The sequence below is a fragment of the Cyclospora cayetanensis genome, unplaced genomic scaffold, assembly GCF_002999335.1.
Source record: "Cyclospora cayetanensis isolate NF1_C8 unplaced genomic scaffold, CcayRef3 CcayRef3_contig_25, whole genome shotgun sequence".
NCBI lineage: Eukaryota > Apicomplexa > Conoidasida > Eucoccidiorida > Eimeriidae > Cyclospora > Cyclospora cayetanensis.
In genome coordinates this window covers 133,284-150,576 of record NW_020312203.1, presented here as the reverse complement: position 1 = coordinate 150,576, position 17,293 = coordinate 133,284, and the positions used below count along the sequence as shown (strand labels likewise).

At 55.3% G+C, this 17,293-nt stretch overlaps 2 protein-coding genes across 2 annotated transcripts; one reads left to right on the top strand and one right to left on the bottom strand.

Moving 5' to 3' along the window:
• The first annotated feature begins 660 nt into the window (after positions 1-660).
• On the top strand, positions 661-10,348 carry LOC34620905 (nucleoporin NUP145). The gene is made up of 11 exons (XM_026338328.1): positions 661-808; positions 1,044-1,649; positions 1,856-1,948; positions 2,078-4,236; positions 4,629-5,125; positions 5,273-6,067; positions 6,607-6,767; positions 6,938-7,089; positions 7,396-7,461; positions 9,571-10,047; positions 10,163-10,348. The coding sequence occupies exons 1-11, from the start codon at positions 661-663 to the stop codon at positions 10,346-10,348; spliced, it is 5,340 nt and encodes a 1,779-aa protein (XP_026194113.1).
• A 798-nt stretch (positions 10,349-11,146) lies between these two features.
• Positions 11,147-14,659, bottom strand: LOC34620906. The gene is given in 4 exon segments (XM_026338326.1): positions 11,147-11,338; positions 11,525-11,637; positions 11,808-12,203; positions 12,382-14,659. Coding segments are annotated over 4 exon segments (2,979 nt in total).
• Positions 14,660-17,293: the final 2,634 nt, after the last annotated feature.

Here is a 17,293-nt window from a genome sequence, read left to right as displayed (position 1 = left end):
TGCTTTGACATGGCCTATATTTGTAGTTTCTTCACGACTTTAGGGAATTGTTGAGAGAATTTCATCCCCCTAATTGCCCTTAGGCTACTAACCTTTTGGGGCTTTCTGCTTGGGCGGCCAAAGTCCCAGCCACATATTGGCGGCTGCGCCTTAAGACGAAGGCGGCCTCTCCAACCAGTTCGTGCACAGTGTTTCTGTCTTCTTTGGCCGAAATAGGGTGTTGTGACGCTCTCATTTGTACTGTATTGTCGGTATCCTTTCTGGAGGGGAAGGTAGGTATCTGACCTGGGAGGCTGGTAGTACCACCAAGCCCAAAGTTGGGCACAGACAATTCCAGCAGCGCTGCCACATTCTTTGAATGATATCCTCATGAGGGACCTCAAGGTCTAACCCATTAACGTTTACAGGATCTACGCCCCCTCAAACAGGCCGTTGTAGGCGGGGGGGGGCTGCCAGGCGTGTTGCCCAAATCATCGCACGCCCCCACTGCCCCGTGGCGGGGGTGGGAGTGGGGTTGTGAGGAGTGGTCTTGCACAGAGCTTTCTGGAGGAAACAGGAACAGGCGTGGCGTAGACGTTGCTGCAGCACCCAGCAGCCGCATTAGAACCAGCAAGCAACCCTGCAGTGGTAGGCCAGGCAAGAGTAAGGCTGTCTGTCAGGATGTTTGGTAGCACTTCGCCGTTCGGAGGAAGCACGACAAATCAGGGGCTTTTCGGCTCGACGCAGCAGCAGCCGTCGTCTGCCACTTCTGGGGGCATCTTTGGCTCAACCCCGCAGAATCAGCAAACAGGGTCTGCCCTCGGAACAGGTGAGGAATACGGACGGACTGTGTTTGCGCCGAGTGAAATTTGACAAATCGTCTTTTGCAGCAGCTGCCGTCACGGCTGCTACCTGTTGCTATAGTGTAACGGCGCCCTATTCAGAAGACGGCGGCGAAAGCGGCGATTTTAGAGTGTAACCGCATGTATGCCGCCGTCCCCCTAATGAAGCCTCCGAAGTCGCTTTGTTGTCTTGTGTCTGTTTGTGCTTTGTTTTTCCCAAAGGCCTCTTTGGGCAGCCTCAGCAACAGCCACAGCAGCAGCAAGGGGGCCTCTTCGGCAGCACGGCGACTCCAGGAGGGGGCCTCTTCGGGCAGCCTCAGCAACAGCAGACAACTGGAGGCTTCTTCGGCAGCACTCCCGCCAGCAACACGGCGGCTGCGGGGGCATCTGGGGGTGGTCTTTTTGGTAGCGGCATTGGATTTGGCCAGCCTCAGCAGCAGCCACAGCAGCAGCAGCAGGCGGGGGGTGGCCTCTTTGGCAGCTCCACAGGCTTCGGGCAACAGCAGCAGCAGCCCTCAGCAGGCGGAGGCCTCTTTGGCAGCAGCACAGGCTTCGCACAGCCTCAACAGCAGCAAACGGGAGGCATATTTGGGAATGCAGCGGCGACAACAACTGCGGGGGGGGGCGGAGGCCTCTTTGGCAGCAGCACGGGCACGTTCGGACAGCCGCAGCAGCAGCAAACGGGGGGCCTCTTCGGGAGTAACACCAACGCAGTTTCAACAGGTCTGTTTAGACAGCCACAACAAAGCACGGGCCTATTTGGAAGCACTGCGAGCACACAGGCTGGTGGAGGAGGCATTTTCGGCGCTTCAAATAGCACCAATGCATGTAAGTTTTCCCTCCAGGAGTCTGGTGCCTCATGTCGCCGGCCTCCTCGCTGCCGTCTGTTGCTGCAAGATTTCCCGGCTGTGTGTATTGCAGGATTTTTCCGCTTTATCGTGCGGTGGAGACTGTCATGCAGCACGCCGCTGTTGCTGCAGCTGCTGCCCACAGTTTCGCTTGCTTGCATCCTTCTTTGCGTGGCTGGCGTGCAGTAGGTCAAAGTGCTGCCCCTTTCGGAGTGGCGGCTTCTGGTCAACAGCAGCAGCAGCAAGAGCCCTTCAAGCCTCTGCGGGTTGAGGATGGATTGGTGATGACGATTTGCCACGGTCCTCTGGAGAAGGTGTGTCTGGAAGAGATACGGTGGAATTTTTACCAGCAGAATGGAAAGGGAGTGGGGGCCCCTGCAGGGCCGTTCGCCGCCAACTCCGCTCCTGCTGCCGGCACAGAAGGGCTCTTCGGATCTGCTGCGGCGACGCAAGCCGCAACAGGGAGTGGATTTGGAGGCGGGGGTCTTTTTGGAAGTACCAGCACGCTGCAGCAACAGCAGCAACCGGCAGCCACGGGCGGCCTCTTTGGGAGTACTGCGCCGGCAACAGGAGCTGTCAGTGCTTTCGGCGGGGGGGGCGGCCTCTTTGGATCGACAGGAACGCAGCAGGTGCAGCAGCAGGGGCAGCAGCAGCAGACGGGAGGCGGCCTATTCGGTAGCAGCACAACCGCAGCACCCACGACGGGAGGGGGCCTTTTCGGCAGTAGCACAGGAGCTCTTGGGGGAGCAGGGGGGGGCCTCTTCGGGAAGCCTGCAACAGGCACAGGCTTTGGTGGCATCAATAGCGGCACGGGAGGAGGCCTTTTTGGAGGAGCTTCTACGGCGAACTCGGGGGGCAGCGGCCTCTTTGGCACCTCCGGCAGCAACACGGGGACGCTTGGTGGGGGGCTCTTCGGGCAGCAGCAGTCTCAGCAGCAGTCTCAGCAGCAGGCTCAGCAGCAAGGTGGCCTCTTTGGGGCCCTAGGAAGCGGCACAGCGGGAGCTGCAGCAACGGGACAGACAGGCGCAGGTGGCGGCGGCCTCTTTGGCAGCAACACGCAGCAGCAGCAGCAGCAGAGCGGCTTGCTGGGGGGGGGCAGCAGTCTCTTTGGGGCTAAGCCCGCAGCAGGAGCAGCAGGGAGCACCCCTTCTGCTGGGGGAGGTGCTGGGTTGTTCGGAAGCAGCAGCGGCAACACCTCCACCACCACATTCGGAGGCGCGGGGGGGGGCCTCTTCGGGTCCATTCGCCCTGCGGGCAGCACACCAGGAAGCGGCGCCCTTGGAGCTCCTGCCACGGGGGGGGGCCTCTTTGGATCTGCAACAGCAGGCACTGCGAGTGCGAATTCGAATACCCCCGGAGGGGGCCTCTTTGGGGGCCTCAGTAAAACGACTGGGAGTACTGGGGGGGGCGGCCTCTTCGGATCGGGAGGAACCACCAACACTGGTGGAGGGCTCTTTGGCGGCAGCAGCATGTCGCTGCAGACACAGCAGCCGCAGAGTGGTCTATTCGGTCTAGGAGGCCTAGGCACAGGCCAGCAGCAGCAGCAGCAGCAGCAGCAGCAGCAGCTTTTGGGGGGGGGGGGGACGCCCTCAGGAGGCAACCTGTTCGCCCTGGGGGGCCTGCTAGGGGCCCCCCAGGTGACTGTGCAGATAGTGCTGTCTGCCACGAATACAACAGCCTCTCAACTCTCGTGCCAGCCGATTAGTAGTGTGGGAGAGAGCTTCTCCCTCGGGGGGGGCCCCCCTCCGCAGTTAGGCCGCCGCTGGTCGCGTCGATTCCTCTCGGGGGGCACAGCCAGGGGAGCTCTCCCTGTGCCGCTCGCGCAGAGTGCCTCCGGTTTGGGGGCCTCCTTTTCCCTTCCGTCGCAACTGTTGCGCCCTCAGCAAGAGATTCTGCAGCTCGTCGACTCGCAGGCTGCTGACGCTGGCAGCCGCAACGGCTGGCTCGCCCAGACTATCCACAGGTCTCTTGCTGCAGTGCAGCAACAGCAACGGAAGAGTCAATCACTGCTTCCCCTTTCGCTAAAGGACTACGCGCTGCTACACCGCCTGCAACGAGAGACAGGAGGAACTCATGCGACCCTAAAAGACAAGGAGAAAGAAGGGGCCTCGCGGCTTGAGGACGTGGAGGAAGAGGAGGAGGAGACGCCACAGCGCTTCGACGAGGAGCAGCAGCAGAAGGCGCGGCAGCACACGGCGCAGCAGCGGGAAGGCGATATGCTGATGAGCGCCGTTGCAGCGGCTGCTGCTGCAGCCGCTGCAAAGGCGGCTTCAGCTGCTGCGCAAGCTGGAGCCGGCAGCAGCAGTGGCAGCGGCAGGATCAGCGCCAGGGGTGACGGCCAAAACATTCCCTGCAGGGCCTCTCTGGAACTGAGACCGATCCTTACAAGTCCAGAATACGAGTGCTCGCCTTCCATAGCCTCTCTCCAGCAAATGAGCGAAGAGGAACTGCGGCGCGTTAGAGACTTCCATATAAGGCGGCCCGGCTTTGGTAGCATTCTTTTCCCTGGACATACAGATCTCAGGGGAATCAATCTGGACCTGGTAGTTCATATTGGTTATCTGGAGGTAAAGCATGCACCCACCTGCAGGACGCAGTGAATCTTGCTATCTGGGAGACGGGGGTTCAGGGGTGGTCCGCTGGTCGTGCTGCTTGCCTGTACCTCCTATTTGTGTTTTATGGGTGGAATGCAGGTAAAAATGCATTTGTGTAGGAGTCCTACATGTACATATAGATGCACATATAGATGCACATATGTGTACATATAGATACATATACAGGGCAAGCATGCCCATGTACATCTATGCATATGCATATGTGCTCTTGTGAGGACGCTGAGTCGGAAGCCTTGGACGAAGAGCCCTGTCCGTTTCTGTTTTTCCTTTTATGGTGGTGGTGATGCATGTAGTGTCTAATGCATGCAGCGCTTGCGGCCCTGTATCTATGTGTGGCTTTTCAGGTGAGCGTGTATGCGGACGCTGCTCCCCCTGTTGGCGTGGGACTTAACAAGACGGCTCAAGTGACGCTGTGCAACTGCAAGCCGAAGCGTGTCTCGAAGGAGGCTGGAGGTTTTGACATGGCGGCTGCTGGCAACGATGGTGCGGAGGCAGAAGAGGAGGCAGCAGCAGCAGCTCGTAACGAGCAATTTGTGGAAAAGGTCAAGAAGTACACCGAAAAGATGGGTGCCACCTTCCTCTCCCTAGACACCCATACTTGGGAATGGCGCTTTGAAGTCGAGCATTTCTCAGTGTATAAGTGGATCGACGAAGATGCTGCAGTGGAGGCTGAAGGCGCTGTGGCAGCAGAAGCAGCAGAAGCTACGCAAGTGGCTGCCTTTGCCGCTGCTGCTCCCGATGCACTCCCTCCGAAGGAGCTCGCGCTGCACCTTCACAGGGCCCGTATCCTTCGGTCGGCACCGCAGGCATTGCTACTGTCTGCTGTTGCGCAGCATCAGCAGCAGCATCTGGCGGAAGCTGGTGCTCGGAGGACAAGGCTTGGTCAGCGAGCGCAGCAGCAGGAAGAGGAGCAGCAGGAGGATTTTGCTGCTGGTGATGCCCAGAGGGAGTTCAACGACCAGGGAGCCGCCTTGCCCCTTGCTTCCAGTCAGGAAACGCACAACAAGGCAGCTGAAGCAAACTGTGCAGCAGCTAACCTCGCAGCCTTAGCCTCTGTTGCCAATGCTGAGGGCAAGCATGCATCGGCATCAGGAGGAGCAAATCTCCCTGCAACGCCTCGACCGTGGCTCAGAAGACCACCCTTTCCTGTCCGCTGCGCGCCTTCTTTCGGGCCTGGTGGATTGTGTGCTCTCCCCTTCTTTAGGTCTCCACGCGCACCAGCAGCAGCAGGAACAGCAGCAAGCGAGAGCCGTGGAGCTTACGAGGTTGCAGTGGTGCAGCTGTCTCCTCTGCTGCCGCCAGCTCAGGCACCTAAAGGATACGTCTGGCCTCAGCCCTTTGCCAAGGAAGCTGCGGAAGCGATAGCTGCTGCCCGTGCTGAGAAGTCTTCTCGCAGTGACGACAACTGTGTCGACAGCCTCGCCACTACCGGTGGAGCCGTCTGGACAGCCGGGGAGGTTCCTAGGGTTCGAGAGGTGCAAGAGGCTGACGCCTTGCAGGCTGCGGTTGATGTAGAGACTGCCGCGAGAGAGTACATCGCCAACTGCAGCTGCTGTGGCAACAGCGGCTGCCCCAAAGGCTGCAGTGGAAAGCCGAAGACTATAGAAGAAGAAGGCGTTCGCGTTGTGTGGGACCTCAAGGAGGACGTAAGGCTGCATCTTTTTGATTCTGGGGTGTCGGTACACCGTGGGCTTGCGGCTGGAGCGGCAGCGGCTGCAGTGGGAGTTGTCTTCGAGGCCCTCAGGGAGAGTGACGACCATATTTCTACGCAAACCGAGGAGCTGCAATTTCGGCTTCAGCTGATGCAGCACCAGGAGCAGCGGCTGCCGTTTGTGGAGGAAGAAACTGACTGCATTGATATAAACCAGCGGTAAGGCGTTGAGTGGACAAGGAAAGAAGAGCTGCTGGTTGCTGCTCTGCGCAGAACTGTCTTGCATCTTGTTTTCGAGAATTGGTGATAGCTATGCCGTGTTATCTCGCTTGCCACTGGCCGGAAGAATTTTTTCTGGCATGCATGTATCATATGGTTTCAAATATGCGCGAACTGGTGTGTGCCTCGCTTTGTACTGGTGTACGAGTATCTGGTAGATGCGCCTAGTCAGCATCTCACCCTTGGGAAGGAGGAGAGTGGGCGTTAGGACTTCATCAATGCAGAAGGGGGATGGCTCGGCAAACGATTGTCAAGGCGACTCCCGTCGATTCTCTTAGTGGAAGTGTCATTGTGAGGAATAGTGGCGGCGAAGAATAGAGCGAGCTGCTTAGAGGAGCTGCAACAAACAGGCTTTCACGTGTCTTAATGTGGTTCTGGGTACGCTTTTGCAGGCTCCTGTTGCGAATGCTGAAATTCATGCAGCAGCAGAACGGCTGCTACTCAGGCAGCAGTGAGGGGGGAATGTGGCCTCCAGCATCGCCTTGGATTCCCCCGTCTGCTGCTGTTGGGGAGTCTTGCTGCCCTCCTGCGGGAGCTTCTGAGGCTGTGGACTGCAGACGGTACTCGGAGGCCTCGTATCTTTCTCCTTACATGCTACAGACTTGGCAGCTGTTGGTGACGCTTCTGCTCAACCCTAGTAGGCGGCAGCAGCAGCACCTGCAGCAACTGCTGGAAGCCGGCCCAAACAGGAGCCTTAATGTCTCTTTTGCCGCCGTCCTCGAGCGGCAGCGACAATTGACTGTGCTGGACTGGCTCCTACAGGAAGGGCGGCCCTTGCTGCTGAGTTTCTTGCGGAGAGCAACCTCTCTCACTTGGATGCAGCAGCAGCAGCACCAGAAGCAGCAGCTGCTGCGGAACCATACGCTGTTTCTCTCGTGCAATGTGAAGGCGCTTTTTGAAGCTGCAACAGCCACTGGAGAGCTGCGGAGATTCATTGCGCTTTTGCACCTCCTTGCTGACGGCCAAGTGCGGCTCCCGTTGTCTAAGCTGCTGTTGCCTTGCCAGTTGTAGCAGTAGGAGGGAGTAGCGACGGCCGGAGATCGTGCTGCAGTTTGGGAGCAGCAGAGGCATGTTTTCAACCCTTCGAAATTCTGCCCTTCCAGTATAGCTCCTCTTTTTTCTTGTCTTGGGTGCTGCTGCTGCCTCAGGGCCTTGCCTCGATCCATCTGCTTCTACGCGAGGGGGCTTTCTACCCTCACTTGGCGTTGGCTGTGGCGGCGCATTTGCAGCAGCCTCTCGGCTGTCAGGTAAGCTGCTTCTGCTGCTGCCTAATGCGAATTTGCATCGGTCGGTTGCCTCTCTGCTCTCACGTGCTCCTTTGTCTTCAAACTGATCTCTCTAGCGCTTCATGATGCTGCCGTACCGAAAAGCACAGGAGTGTATCCAGAGCTGTGTGTTTCTTTGCGGCTGCGCTTGCTGCTGCAGCTGCTGTATGCAGATGCGCTGCAGGCTTCTGCGCTGCCACAGCCCCCTCCAGAGGTACGTCGGGTGTACAGACTCCTGGCGGGGGCACCTCCCCCTTCCCAGTCTTCTTCTGAGAGTCTGGCAGGCGCTAGCCACAAACTTCGCTGCTTAAGTGGCGCTGGTCGTAGCTCCAAGGAGACTGCTGGGGAGAGCAGCAGGGATGCATCGTCTGCCACGGCAGCAGCAGCAAAGGGAAAGCTTCCAGATGCATCGTCTGCCACAGCAGCAGCGTGCGGGGCCCTCTGGGCTGAAGACGCACCATTTCTTGACTGGAAAGCGGAGCTTGCTGCAGCACTTTTATTCAGCAGAGAGACGGCTGTGCTGCACTCTCCTCCCCACATGAGGGAAGAGCTGCGACCACCCCCGCAGGCAGCTGATGCCCCCAGAGACTTGAAACGAGTCAGTCTGCCCCTTATTTGAAGCAGCGCTCTATTTCGGTGGGAATGCGCCGCGGCTCGCTGCACATACCCGTAGCTTCCCCCTTTTCTCCTTCCCTCTATTTCTTCCGCTGTCGACTCCTCTGCGAGTGAATGCTGCTGTGCTTAGGCATTGCTCTTCCTGGAGGGTTTCGGACGCCAACGACGCTGCAGCTGCAGCAGCTGCTGGGGCTCAGCGCCCCTTCCGCTGTACGTACGCCAGCAGCAGGAGGCGCGCGCCTTGCAGCAAGGCCACAAGGGATCCTCACAGCAGGAGCAGCAGCAGCAGCAGGAGCAGCAGCAGCAGCAGGAGCAGCAGCACGGTCGGAAGGTGTTGAGCGAGGAACAATTTGACATGCAGTTCTCCCTCCTGAGGTAAGGGCGGGTGCAGCAAAAGTGGTGCTTGTTGCCGGTACTTCCCCATTGCCGTGTCTGTAGTCGTTCTATCTAGGTCTTCTTGCGCTGCTGCTGCTGCTGTACAACTGGCTGCTGCTGCTGCTTCTACACGAATGGGAAGCTGGCTGCGTATGGCCGTTTGCTTCGTGGTGGCCTCAGTGCCTCTAGACGTACTGCGCTATGTGTTTCGCCACGCGCAGCGGAGCCAAGGCCCTTTCCTTCGCTCTTTGTTGCTTCGATGTCTGTGCTCGCAGACAGCATGCTGGGATTACAAGGCCTTCTTTGGCTGCAGTTGGTGGGTGGCGGTGCTCCCCCTTCCCGCTGGATGTCCAGCTGTCTTGGCTTGCCGGGTTGGTACTGTGCATGCACTTTACCAGGGAAGCAGCAAAGCCGCTGCAGCAGCCGCCTTTGCTATGGCTGCCGGATATTCACTGGGTAGCGGCGTTGCCTCCAAGGTCGCAGCCGTCAATCCGCAGGCTGCTGCAGCAGCAGCAGCACTTGACTATCTCTTTTGCGGAGCAGCTTGAATTAAGCGGGATGTGGCCCGTTGCATGCGCAGTCCTACTTCTTTGTCCTGATAGAGGTGCGTTCTCTTCGTTTTCTTGGTGGTTTCTGCGTCAGTATCTGCATGGCTCGCAGTGCTACAGCTGCACAGGTGACTGACTGGCTTTGGCCCTTAAAGGCGTTCGAATGAAGCCTTCGCCTCAGGGGTTGCTGTGTATGGCGGGCTGCTGGACGCGTGCAGACTCCGGTGTAGTAATGGCGCGGTCTCTTGTGGAGAGGAACGGCCGGGAGCTAAGTACCGAGGTGCCTGTACAGCGGCGGCTGTGGGCCTCTAAGCTGCTGTTGCAGTACGTCGGGATCCCCCGCTCATGGCTGCAACGAGCTCACGCAAACCTTCTCAGGTGTCGAGAGAGACACTTGCAGGTGAGGTGCCTACTGTGCTGCTGTCTCTCGCTGCGTTTGCTTTGAGGACGTTACAACGGAGCAACAGCGGAATGACGCTTTTGTTTTCATGTGTTCCCTGCGGCTATTGACTAGGTCCTAGTGTGTTTTTTGGGTTCCTTTTGGGATGTACAGGCAGCGTTTCTCTACTTGGATGGCTATCGTCATGCTGCTGCAAGCCCCGAAGGATTCTTGAGCTCCGCTACCGGTCAGCCTGCGTGGCAGGCATTGCAGCGGCGTTTCCCGGTGCAGCAGGAGCAGCAGGAGCTGCTGCTGGCCGCTGCTGATTCCTTGCTGAAGGCCTTACCATCGTTTCTCCAGGGCCTGTTACTCGTGCTCCAGCAGAGGCAGCAGCAAATACTGCTGCATGGAAGTTCGTTCGCCACGTGCGGCGTGGCTGTGCGACGGTCTTCCCAAAAGGCGCTACACCAGCAACACGAATGGGATTCAACAGCAGCAGGTGTCAGCAGCAGCCTCTTGGGGCCTGAAGAGCAGATGGATTTGCTTTCGGAATCCATTGACTTGTGCTGCTCCCAGCAACTGCTGCCGCAACAGCACAAGAAGTTACAATGCTGCAGCGCATGCATCCAATGGATGCGGCAGCAGTTCCCGGTATGTCGTTTCCCGCTGCATCAGGCCGCTGCTGGCTGCTGCAGAGCCACTGCCTCCCTATGGGGCCCTCCAGAGATACACGGACACATGCAGACTGCGGTATTATGTGCTGCAGCCGCCATCCCCTGGCAAGGACCCGCTCAAAAGCAACGAGGGACTAGGGACGCAGCAGCAACAGCTGCTGCAACATCAACTGGCTGCACTACTGCAGCAACGCACCAACAGCACGGATGCGGAGAGACAGTGTTGGGCATGTATACAGAGCGCTCTTCTGGAGGCGCGTGAGCAGCGTTGCCAGTGAAGTAGCAGCACCTGCCGAAAAATTCCTTGATGCAGGTGGTGCAGCTGCGGTTGCAGCAGGTTGCAGCGTTTCGATAAATTAATCTACCACTCGCGAGCTTCCAGTGTGTGCATAGCGCTCTATAATAGATAAGGAGACAGTCCGGGAGGAAGGCTGGGGGTTCCTAGCATAGAGGCCATGATCAACCCAGGCTTTCCTGCGCGAAATCCTAAATGGTGTTAACGAAAGCGACAGACGCGTTTAAGCAGCAAATCTTTAGGTGGTTCACTACAGCAGCCGCTGGAGCTGTCAATTGAACCGAGCTAAGATAGCATTGCCTATTGGTTTCATGGGGATGATATAAGCTAGTATTGCACTTCGACACCCTCGCCTCGGATATACCCTGCACCTTCTAGGTTGTGTATGTGACACGTGATGTTTCTTCAAACGAAAAAAATCACATTTGTGGTCAAAGACCACCAAATCTTACTATTAATGAAAAAGCTAATGGAGGCTGCCTGGTCGCCTTGCTCGCGGCTGGGAGGAAAGGCTCACTTCAGAGGTTTCCAAGCAGAAAAAGCGATTACGCCAGAATCCAGAGGCTAAGAAAAGCCCCTATTGCTGCAAACGTGTGGCTCAACCCTGTACATAACAACACCCAACGGTTCCTGAGTTAATCGTGTACCATTCAGGGCCAAAATGGAGGTTCAATGTACGCGAGGGGTACAAAGCCGTTGCTGATTAGCGCACATCTACACGTGCCGGCCGCTCCTTGCATACTTTCTAGGATGCGCGTAGATTCCTAGAGTGCACGGCCCATTAGAGGATCTCACCGTGCTGCGTTGCCTCCGAAGCACTAAGCACCGCTGTCTTCCTTCGCAAATGACGCAGCTGGGCTTCCGAGAGGTCATTTTCCTCAACGCACGATAGAGCGGGCTCAAATATACCATCTGGCGTGCACTCTATCTCGTCGCTGACTCCTAGGAGCACAGATCCGGGTGGGCAGGAGAACTACAGAAGGCAGCAAACAGGTAAACACGAAGCACGTAACATCCTGCTCCAAGTTTGGCAAAAAAAGGACCTCTTACTACCTCTTTTCGAATTCCTAATTTATTGCTTCTTTATTCTGACTGTAGAGGTATCTTTGATCACTCTTCAAAAATCCTTTTCTGAGCACGTGGCACAGCAGGCTCTTACCTTCACGATAGAGCCAGTACTGTAAAAGGGCCGATCTGGCTGCAGGACTGCCCAAGTATCGCTCGGGCGCACACAAATGTCTCCTTGTTGGAAATTCTCCTTCTCCTTCATTTCTATGCAGTGCATGCAACACATAGCAAAAGCCCTACTACAGGGGAAGCCCGTCGGCGAAAATCGCCGAAACAAAAGGGCTTCGCGCGTAGAGGCTCGGAACATGTGTATCTCAGAGAAGCCTCATCGGCGCCTTGTACCAATGAGTTGCATGCCCTGCCTCAATGTTTGCTGGCTCTTCCGCTAGCATTAATGCTGATTGTGCCGTTTCAATTTGCCATAATTCACTTACCCCGAAGCTTCTTCTCCTTCTCTGCCACAATGGTTCCCCATAGAAGACGCTCTGCTGAGGGAGCCTCGCGTAGGTTCCCGCAAACGCTGGCACCACCAACGTCAGCTTCGCTATCATCTGAAGGTCCTGGCATCCACTGGCAATGGTAAGGGGAAGGCCCCAGGTGAGCAGTTGATGGGATTTTCCCGTTTTCTGGCTTTCCGTTGGCTTTCCTTTCCTCCAACTCCTTCAAGCCATGAGCATGCATCCAGTCGCATGTTTCCTTCTTCGTGAAGTGCTCACAGCCCCGGATGATGCCCTCGAATTTTTGTATCACTGCATCCGTTGTCTGATACCCTGTGAAGCAGCGGCGTCACACGAAGCACTAGCGAAACGGGAATACCATCGCTAGGTAAATCTCCCACTGCGCGGCCTCTCTATTCTCACTGTAAAGTTTCAAACGTCTGACTCTGCTATGCTTCAGTACTGCGAGGAACGCGATACCACCTGCCACTGCATGTAGGAGTACGCCTACCCTCGTTGATGCATGCATTGTGTGGGACCTTTGTCTCAAAGCGGCAGAACTTGTGCTTCTCGCAGTCTTCGGGAGTGACAGCAGTGGTGCAGTTGAAAAAGCAAACTCCGTAGATGAAGTCTTGGAAGCACTCCGATTTTTGCATGCAGGCTACAGGATCTGTAATGACCTCACATGCGTTTTCTTCAAGCTTAGACACCATCACCACTGGCGTAGCATTTCGAGGCTCTTCTGAGTCTCCCTGCTGTCCTTGAACTTTAGATGCAGCTGCACCTGCGTTTGCGTCCCCTCCACTCTCTGACGAAGAGGCTTCGTGGTGTGTGCCTCCTTCCTCCTCTGAGCTTCCCCCCCCGCTTGCTGTTTCCGAGTTTGCCTTTATCTCTGCCACATTCTCTTTGCCGTGGCTGGAGCCACTATGCCCCTCAGAGCCCTCAGAATGTCCCTTGCCTTCTTCACGCGAATCTTTGGCTTGCGTAGTTTTCTCTTCAGTTTCTGCCGAAGCCTTTTCTGACGCGCTAGCCTGCAAAGATGCTCCAGCTGGTTCTCCCTCTTGCGCTGACTCTGATTGCCGCTCCGTCCCTGCTTCCTCTGCCTCCTCAGAGGCAGAGCCCAAGGAAACAAAGGAGGCCGAGGTGGTGTTGTCGTGAGGTACAACGGAGCTGAGGTGAGGGGCATTCTGCACCAACTGCCCCCCAATCGGCGTTGCTTTTGCCTCGATTTCGACAAAGGAGCCGAAATTCGCATTTGTGAGGCCCATGCCGAAGTCCTCTTCATCTATCACAGAAGGATGGCTTGTCTCGGGGTCAGCTGGTTTGGGAAGTGTGTGGAGACCAAAATGGAATGGCAGATAGACTTCAGCAGGATGGCCGCTCGGGTAAATTTGCTCTTCCTTAAGGTCTGAACCAAAGTCCCCTACTTTGGAGAGATTTGGCGAAATATGTGATGGGGGGGGCATTGGAGGCCTTGCTGAGAGATGGTGCGCCTTAGGTTCACGCAGGTGGTCTTGCACGTTCCCCAGGAGAAATTCGAAATCCGCCTCTTGGAGAGCGGTGGGGTTGACTTGGGAAAGAGCGGAGATTGACTCAGAGGACAGTGCAGCAACAGGGCCGGTGTCTGGATCAAGGACAGCCAGCAGTTCTTCTTCTTCCTTTTGCTCCTTTGTCAGTTGTGCTGGTGTCGCCCTTGTTACCTCCTCGGTAATGCGGTTCAAGAGGACTTTCAGCTTCCCACAGGTCTTCATAAGATGCTCAGCATCCATGCCAACAATTTTTGTCGAGTAAAGAAAGCTGCTTCCTTGCCCCGGATCGAAAGCGGCCACCTCGTCCACGGGAGCCCACATATTCTCTATCTGCATCACCATGATACTTGGGTCTTCTCCTTGCTTCTCTAGCATCTTATGCATCCGTTTTCGTTGCTTTCCAAGGAACTTATGCTGCTTTCTGAGCATCTTCAGTTCTGCCTTTGCTTCGGCGGCCTTTACTTTGAGCTCCTTCGCGCTAACGACACCCTGACGGATCTTGTGGACACCCATGACGGCAGCGATGGCGGCGTTCCGTGTTCTCTCTCTCTCAATAGAAGCCTCAAAGTTCACCAAAGCGTCTCTTAAGGAGAGACCCAGCCGCCTGTGGCCTTGCCAGAGCCGTAGGAGATGCCCCGCAACGATACCCTCTTCCTCAAGACTAACGATCCCCCGCAGTGCCTCGGGAGTTTCATCCTCGGGCAGAGAGTCGAACAGCTTGCTCTCGTCTCCCTCAAGCCCAGTAGCCTTCTCTCCAATGTCGAAACCCCTTGCTAGTCGATCTATGTCCAAGGAAGCTTCCATAAGGTCAATTGCGTCGTGGTCAGGACCCTGGCTTCCGTGAAATATCAAATCGTTTAGCTTTTTCACTGCAGGGTCTACCTCCACCTTGAGGTCGAATACGGGGTGATCCATATCTATGATATCTCCAAACAAATCCTCCATGGTACTCTCCGCAGAGCCGCCAATATGGGAACGAATATGGCCTACAGCAAGGCTGCCGTCAAAAGACTTGCTGGCTCCTGCGTCACCCATTTTCAGGCTATCTTTACCTTCCTTATTAGATTCTGCCTTTCTCGGAGTGCTGTGTTCCTCTTTCCCAGCATTTACACCTTTGCGCCCTTCATCATGGGCTGTCTGGCTTTTACCTGCGTCGGCCTCCTTCCCAGACACAGATAAAGGTTCTTCCTCTGCTGCAGCAGAGTCTGCAAAGGAGTACTGGTTGGGTATGAGTCCGTCACTGGATTGGCCGAGGTCCATGGCACGCCCAGAGCTGGTGCCTAATACTAGCAGCAAACCAAACAAGAGGAAACAGAGGGGCAACATACCCGGGGAAACCGGGTGTAGTTGTGGCCACCTCATTGTCTTGTGTACTGTAGGCGAGAGGCTCGTCGACGCCTTAGGACTCCGATATACATATAGCCAACGTGTCTAAGTCATTTAGAGCTGAATGTAAGGGTGCACAGACAGTAGAGAATGTCTGGTTCTGGGAGAAGAAAAATAATAGCACGCTGTGCGCCTGTTGGGCATTGCGCCAGCTAGAGTTCCGAACTTCCGCCTAAAATCCCCCCAATAAAATGAAAATCGAGTAAGATTAGGATAGCATAGCTCTTCATGCAATGACATGGGGACTATCTGAGCCCGTAAAACAGGTCTTTGTTTAAGGGGCTACCCTCTGTCCCGCCTCGGCGCGGCCTTGGATTTTTGGGAAATACGGCCACTGTAAAGGGAAAGGCCGTCGCTCCCCAGACACTTTCCTAGAATTAGTAATATTGTCAATAGTGTCAAATTTCTTCTGAACAAATGGCATGCAGGGACGTAAAGGGACTTTCTTGGGCAGCCGGACCATCTGTCCAGCCGAAGGAGCCAATGGGCACACTGCGGGGTGCCGACACTTTTAGGGCAAAATGCCGGGTGGCTTCTAAAGCTCAAATTCAAGATATAAAAGTATTAAAATTTTGGGGGGGATATGGCATTTGGATGCTGCACACATCGCTCTTGATGCCTCGTCATTCACAGCAGTCACCAGAATAACTGCGATTCGGCCGACAATGGCCGCGCTATGTTGTGTGTAATTAAGGTAAAACCTACACTGATTAAACCTTCTTTAGCCTTATTCTAGAAGACAAAACTGTCCGCTTGCCGCTTGTATAGCACGTCCAAGGGAAAGTACATGTGTAGTACATGCATCGTCTTGTATGTATCGGTAAACTGAGGTATGGCAAGTCCGGGAATACCCCTAAGACCGGGAAAAAGTGCACACTCCTGAAAAAGTCCGGACTATGAGACCCGGAAGCGCAATTCCTTGAGATGACCTGCTTATCTCGTCAACTGGTTCCTGCCATTTTGATGCCAGGGGCCCATGGGCTGACAAAGCGTAGCGTGTCCCCTATCATTGTAGGCCGACCACGATGGCGTACTAGAGAACACACGAGGAAGCAGATGAGCCTTTGTATACCACAAAGCGTAGTAAGCTAACTTTTCGAAAGTGCTTTTCTTGGTAGAGTTGCTGGCTCTACCGAGGAATTCTGAAGATAAATCTTTCTGCTCTATACTGCTACTGCTGTGCCTGCAAACACTACTGCAAATGTGGCGATTTTCTTTCAGCTGTTGCCGTTTCCTACCTCAAATGGCCTAAGTGCTTCGGGGAGTTCGTCTGCACGCGATAATCTTAACGACGGCTCACCCAAGCAACAACGGCAGAGCCACAGCTTCCTTTGTCTTTGTGTTCGCTTGACTTCAGTTAAGAAAACTTATTGTTGATTGAAGCTCGTAAGCAACAGTGCAAAATAACAGGAGACTGCAACTCAGAAGCGCAGTGCTCCCCGGAATGTGCAGAATCTTGTGTACGCATTGGGATGTGCTTTCATCGCACATCCCGAACCGAGGGTCTAGGGCGGGCTCAGCTGCACTCCAACATTCCCTACTACACTAGTTATGCTTGACTAAAAAATAGTAGAGAATAGACTATTTGACTTGTGTGTTCGTATAAACTATTTGATGCAGAGTACGTAGAACTCGGTACAAGAGAGCGGAATCGTGTGTGCTTGTGAGCTAGAAGCTACATGCATTGTGACTGCTCAGAGTGCTTACAGGATGCACCAATGAGCAAACTACCTGTCCCTCCACCCTCTGGTCGAGATCTCTGAGGAATGCGGTCAGGGGCCGGAGGGAGCTCCCTTCATAAACACTGAATAACTTATCAACTTTGAACTGTGTTTAGAGTACAGTGTCTTTCTATGGCGATCTTAGATGGGGCGTTACAAAGACCGAAAGTCTCCCCTCCCTATAGTGAGCCTCAGAAATTTTCTTTTTGTTCGGTCTTTGGTTTACGTGGTGAACGGCGTCCGTTCCTCTTAAGTTGCACAAATATCTGCCAGTACACTGCAGGGAGAGTTGAGGTCCCAGGTTTGGCTGCCTTCTTCCCAACGGCGTTACCTCCTTCATGGGTCTTACAGGAACACACGGTCTTATAGATCGAGATGGGGGCAAAAACACGTTGTCGACACAGTGTACTGCGCTCGACAGGTAAAGTTAGACTCAACAAATGGGACTCGCTTCCTTGAGTATTACCAAAAGACGGCAACCACAAATTGTCTCCGGTATGGCGGTTCACGGAACTGATGCTGGCACGCGAACCCGGTAAACTATATACTCTGAATAGTCATAGCCACTAGCAGCCATCCCGGTGTCAATGCAAAACGCCTCAGTGTACATTTCCGGGTATACAGGCAGTTCTCCAGCATCTATGGCTTGCCCAATAATAAGACAGGCGGCGGCAGGATAAATTGAATGCATAAGAAAGGCTGCTGGGCGTACACTGCTCCTCGCAGCAGCAACGAAACGTTAGCTTGGCGCAAAAGGAACCTAGGTGCAGAACCAGCGAGTTGATAC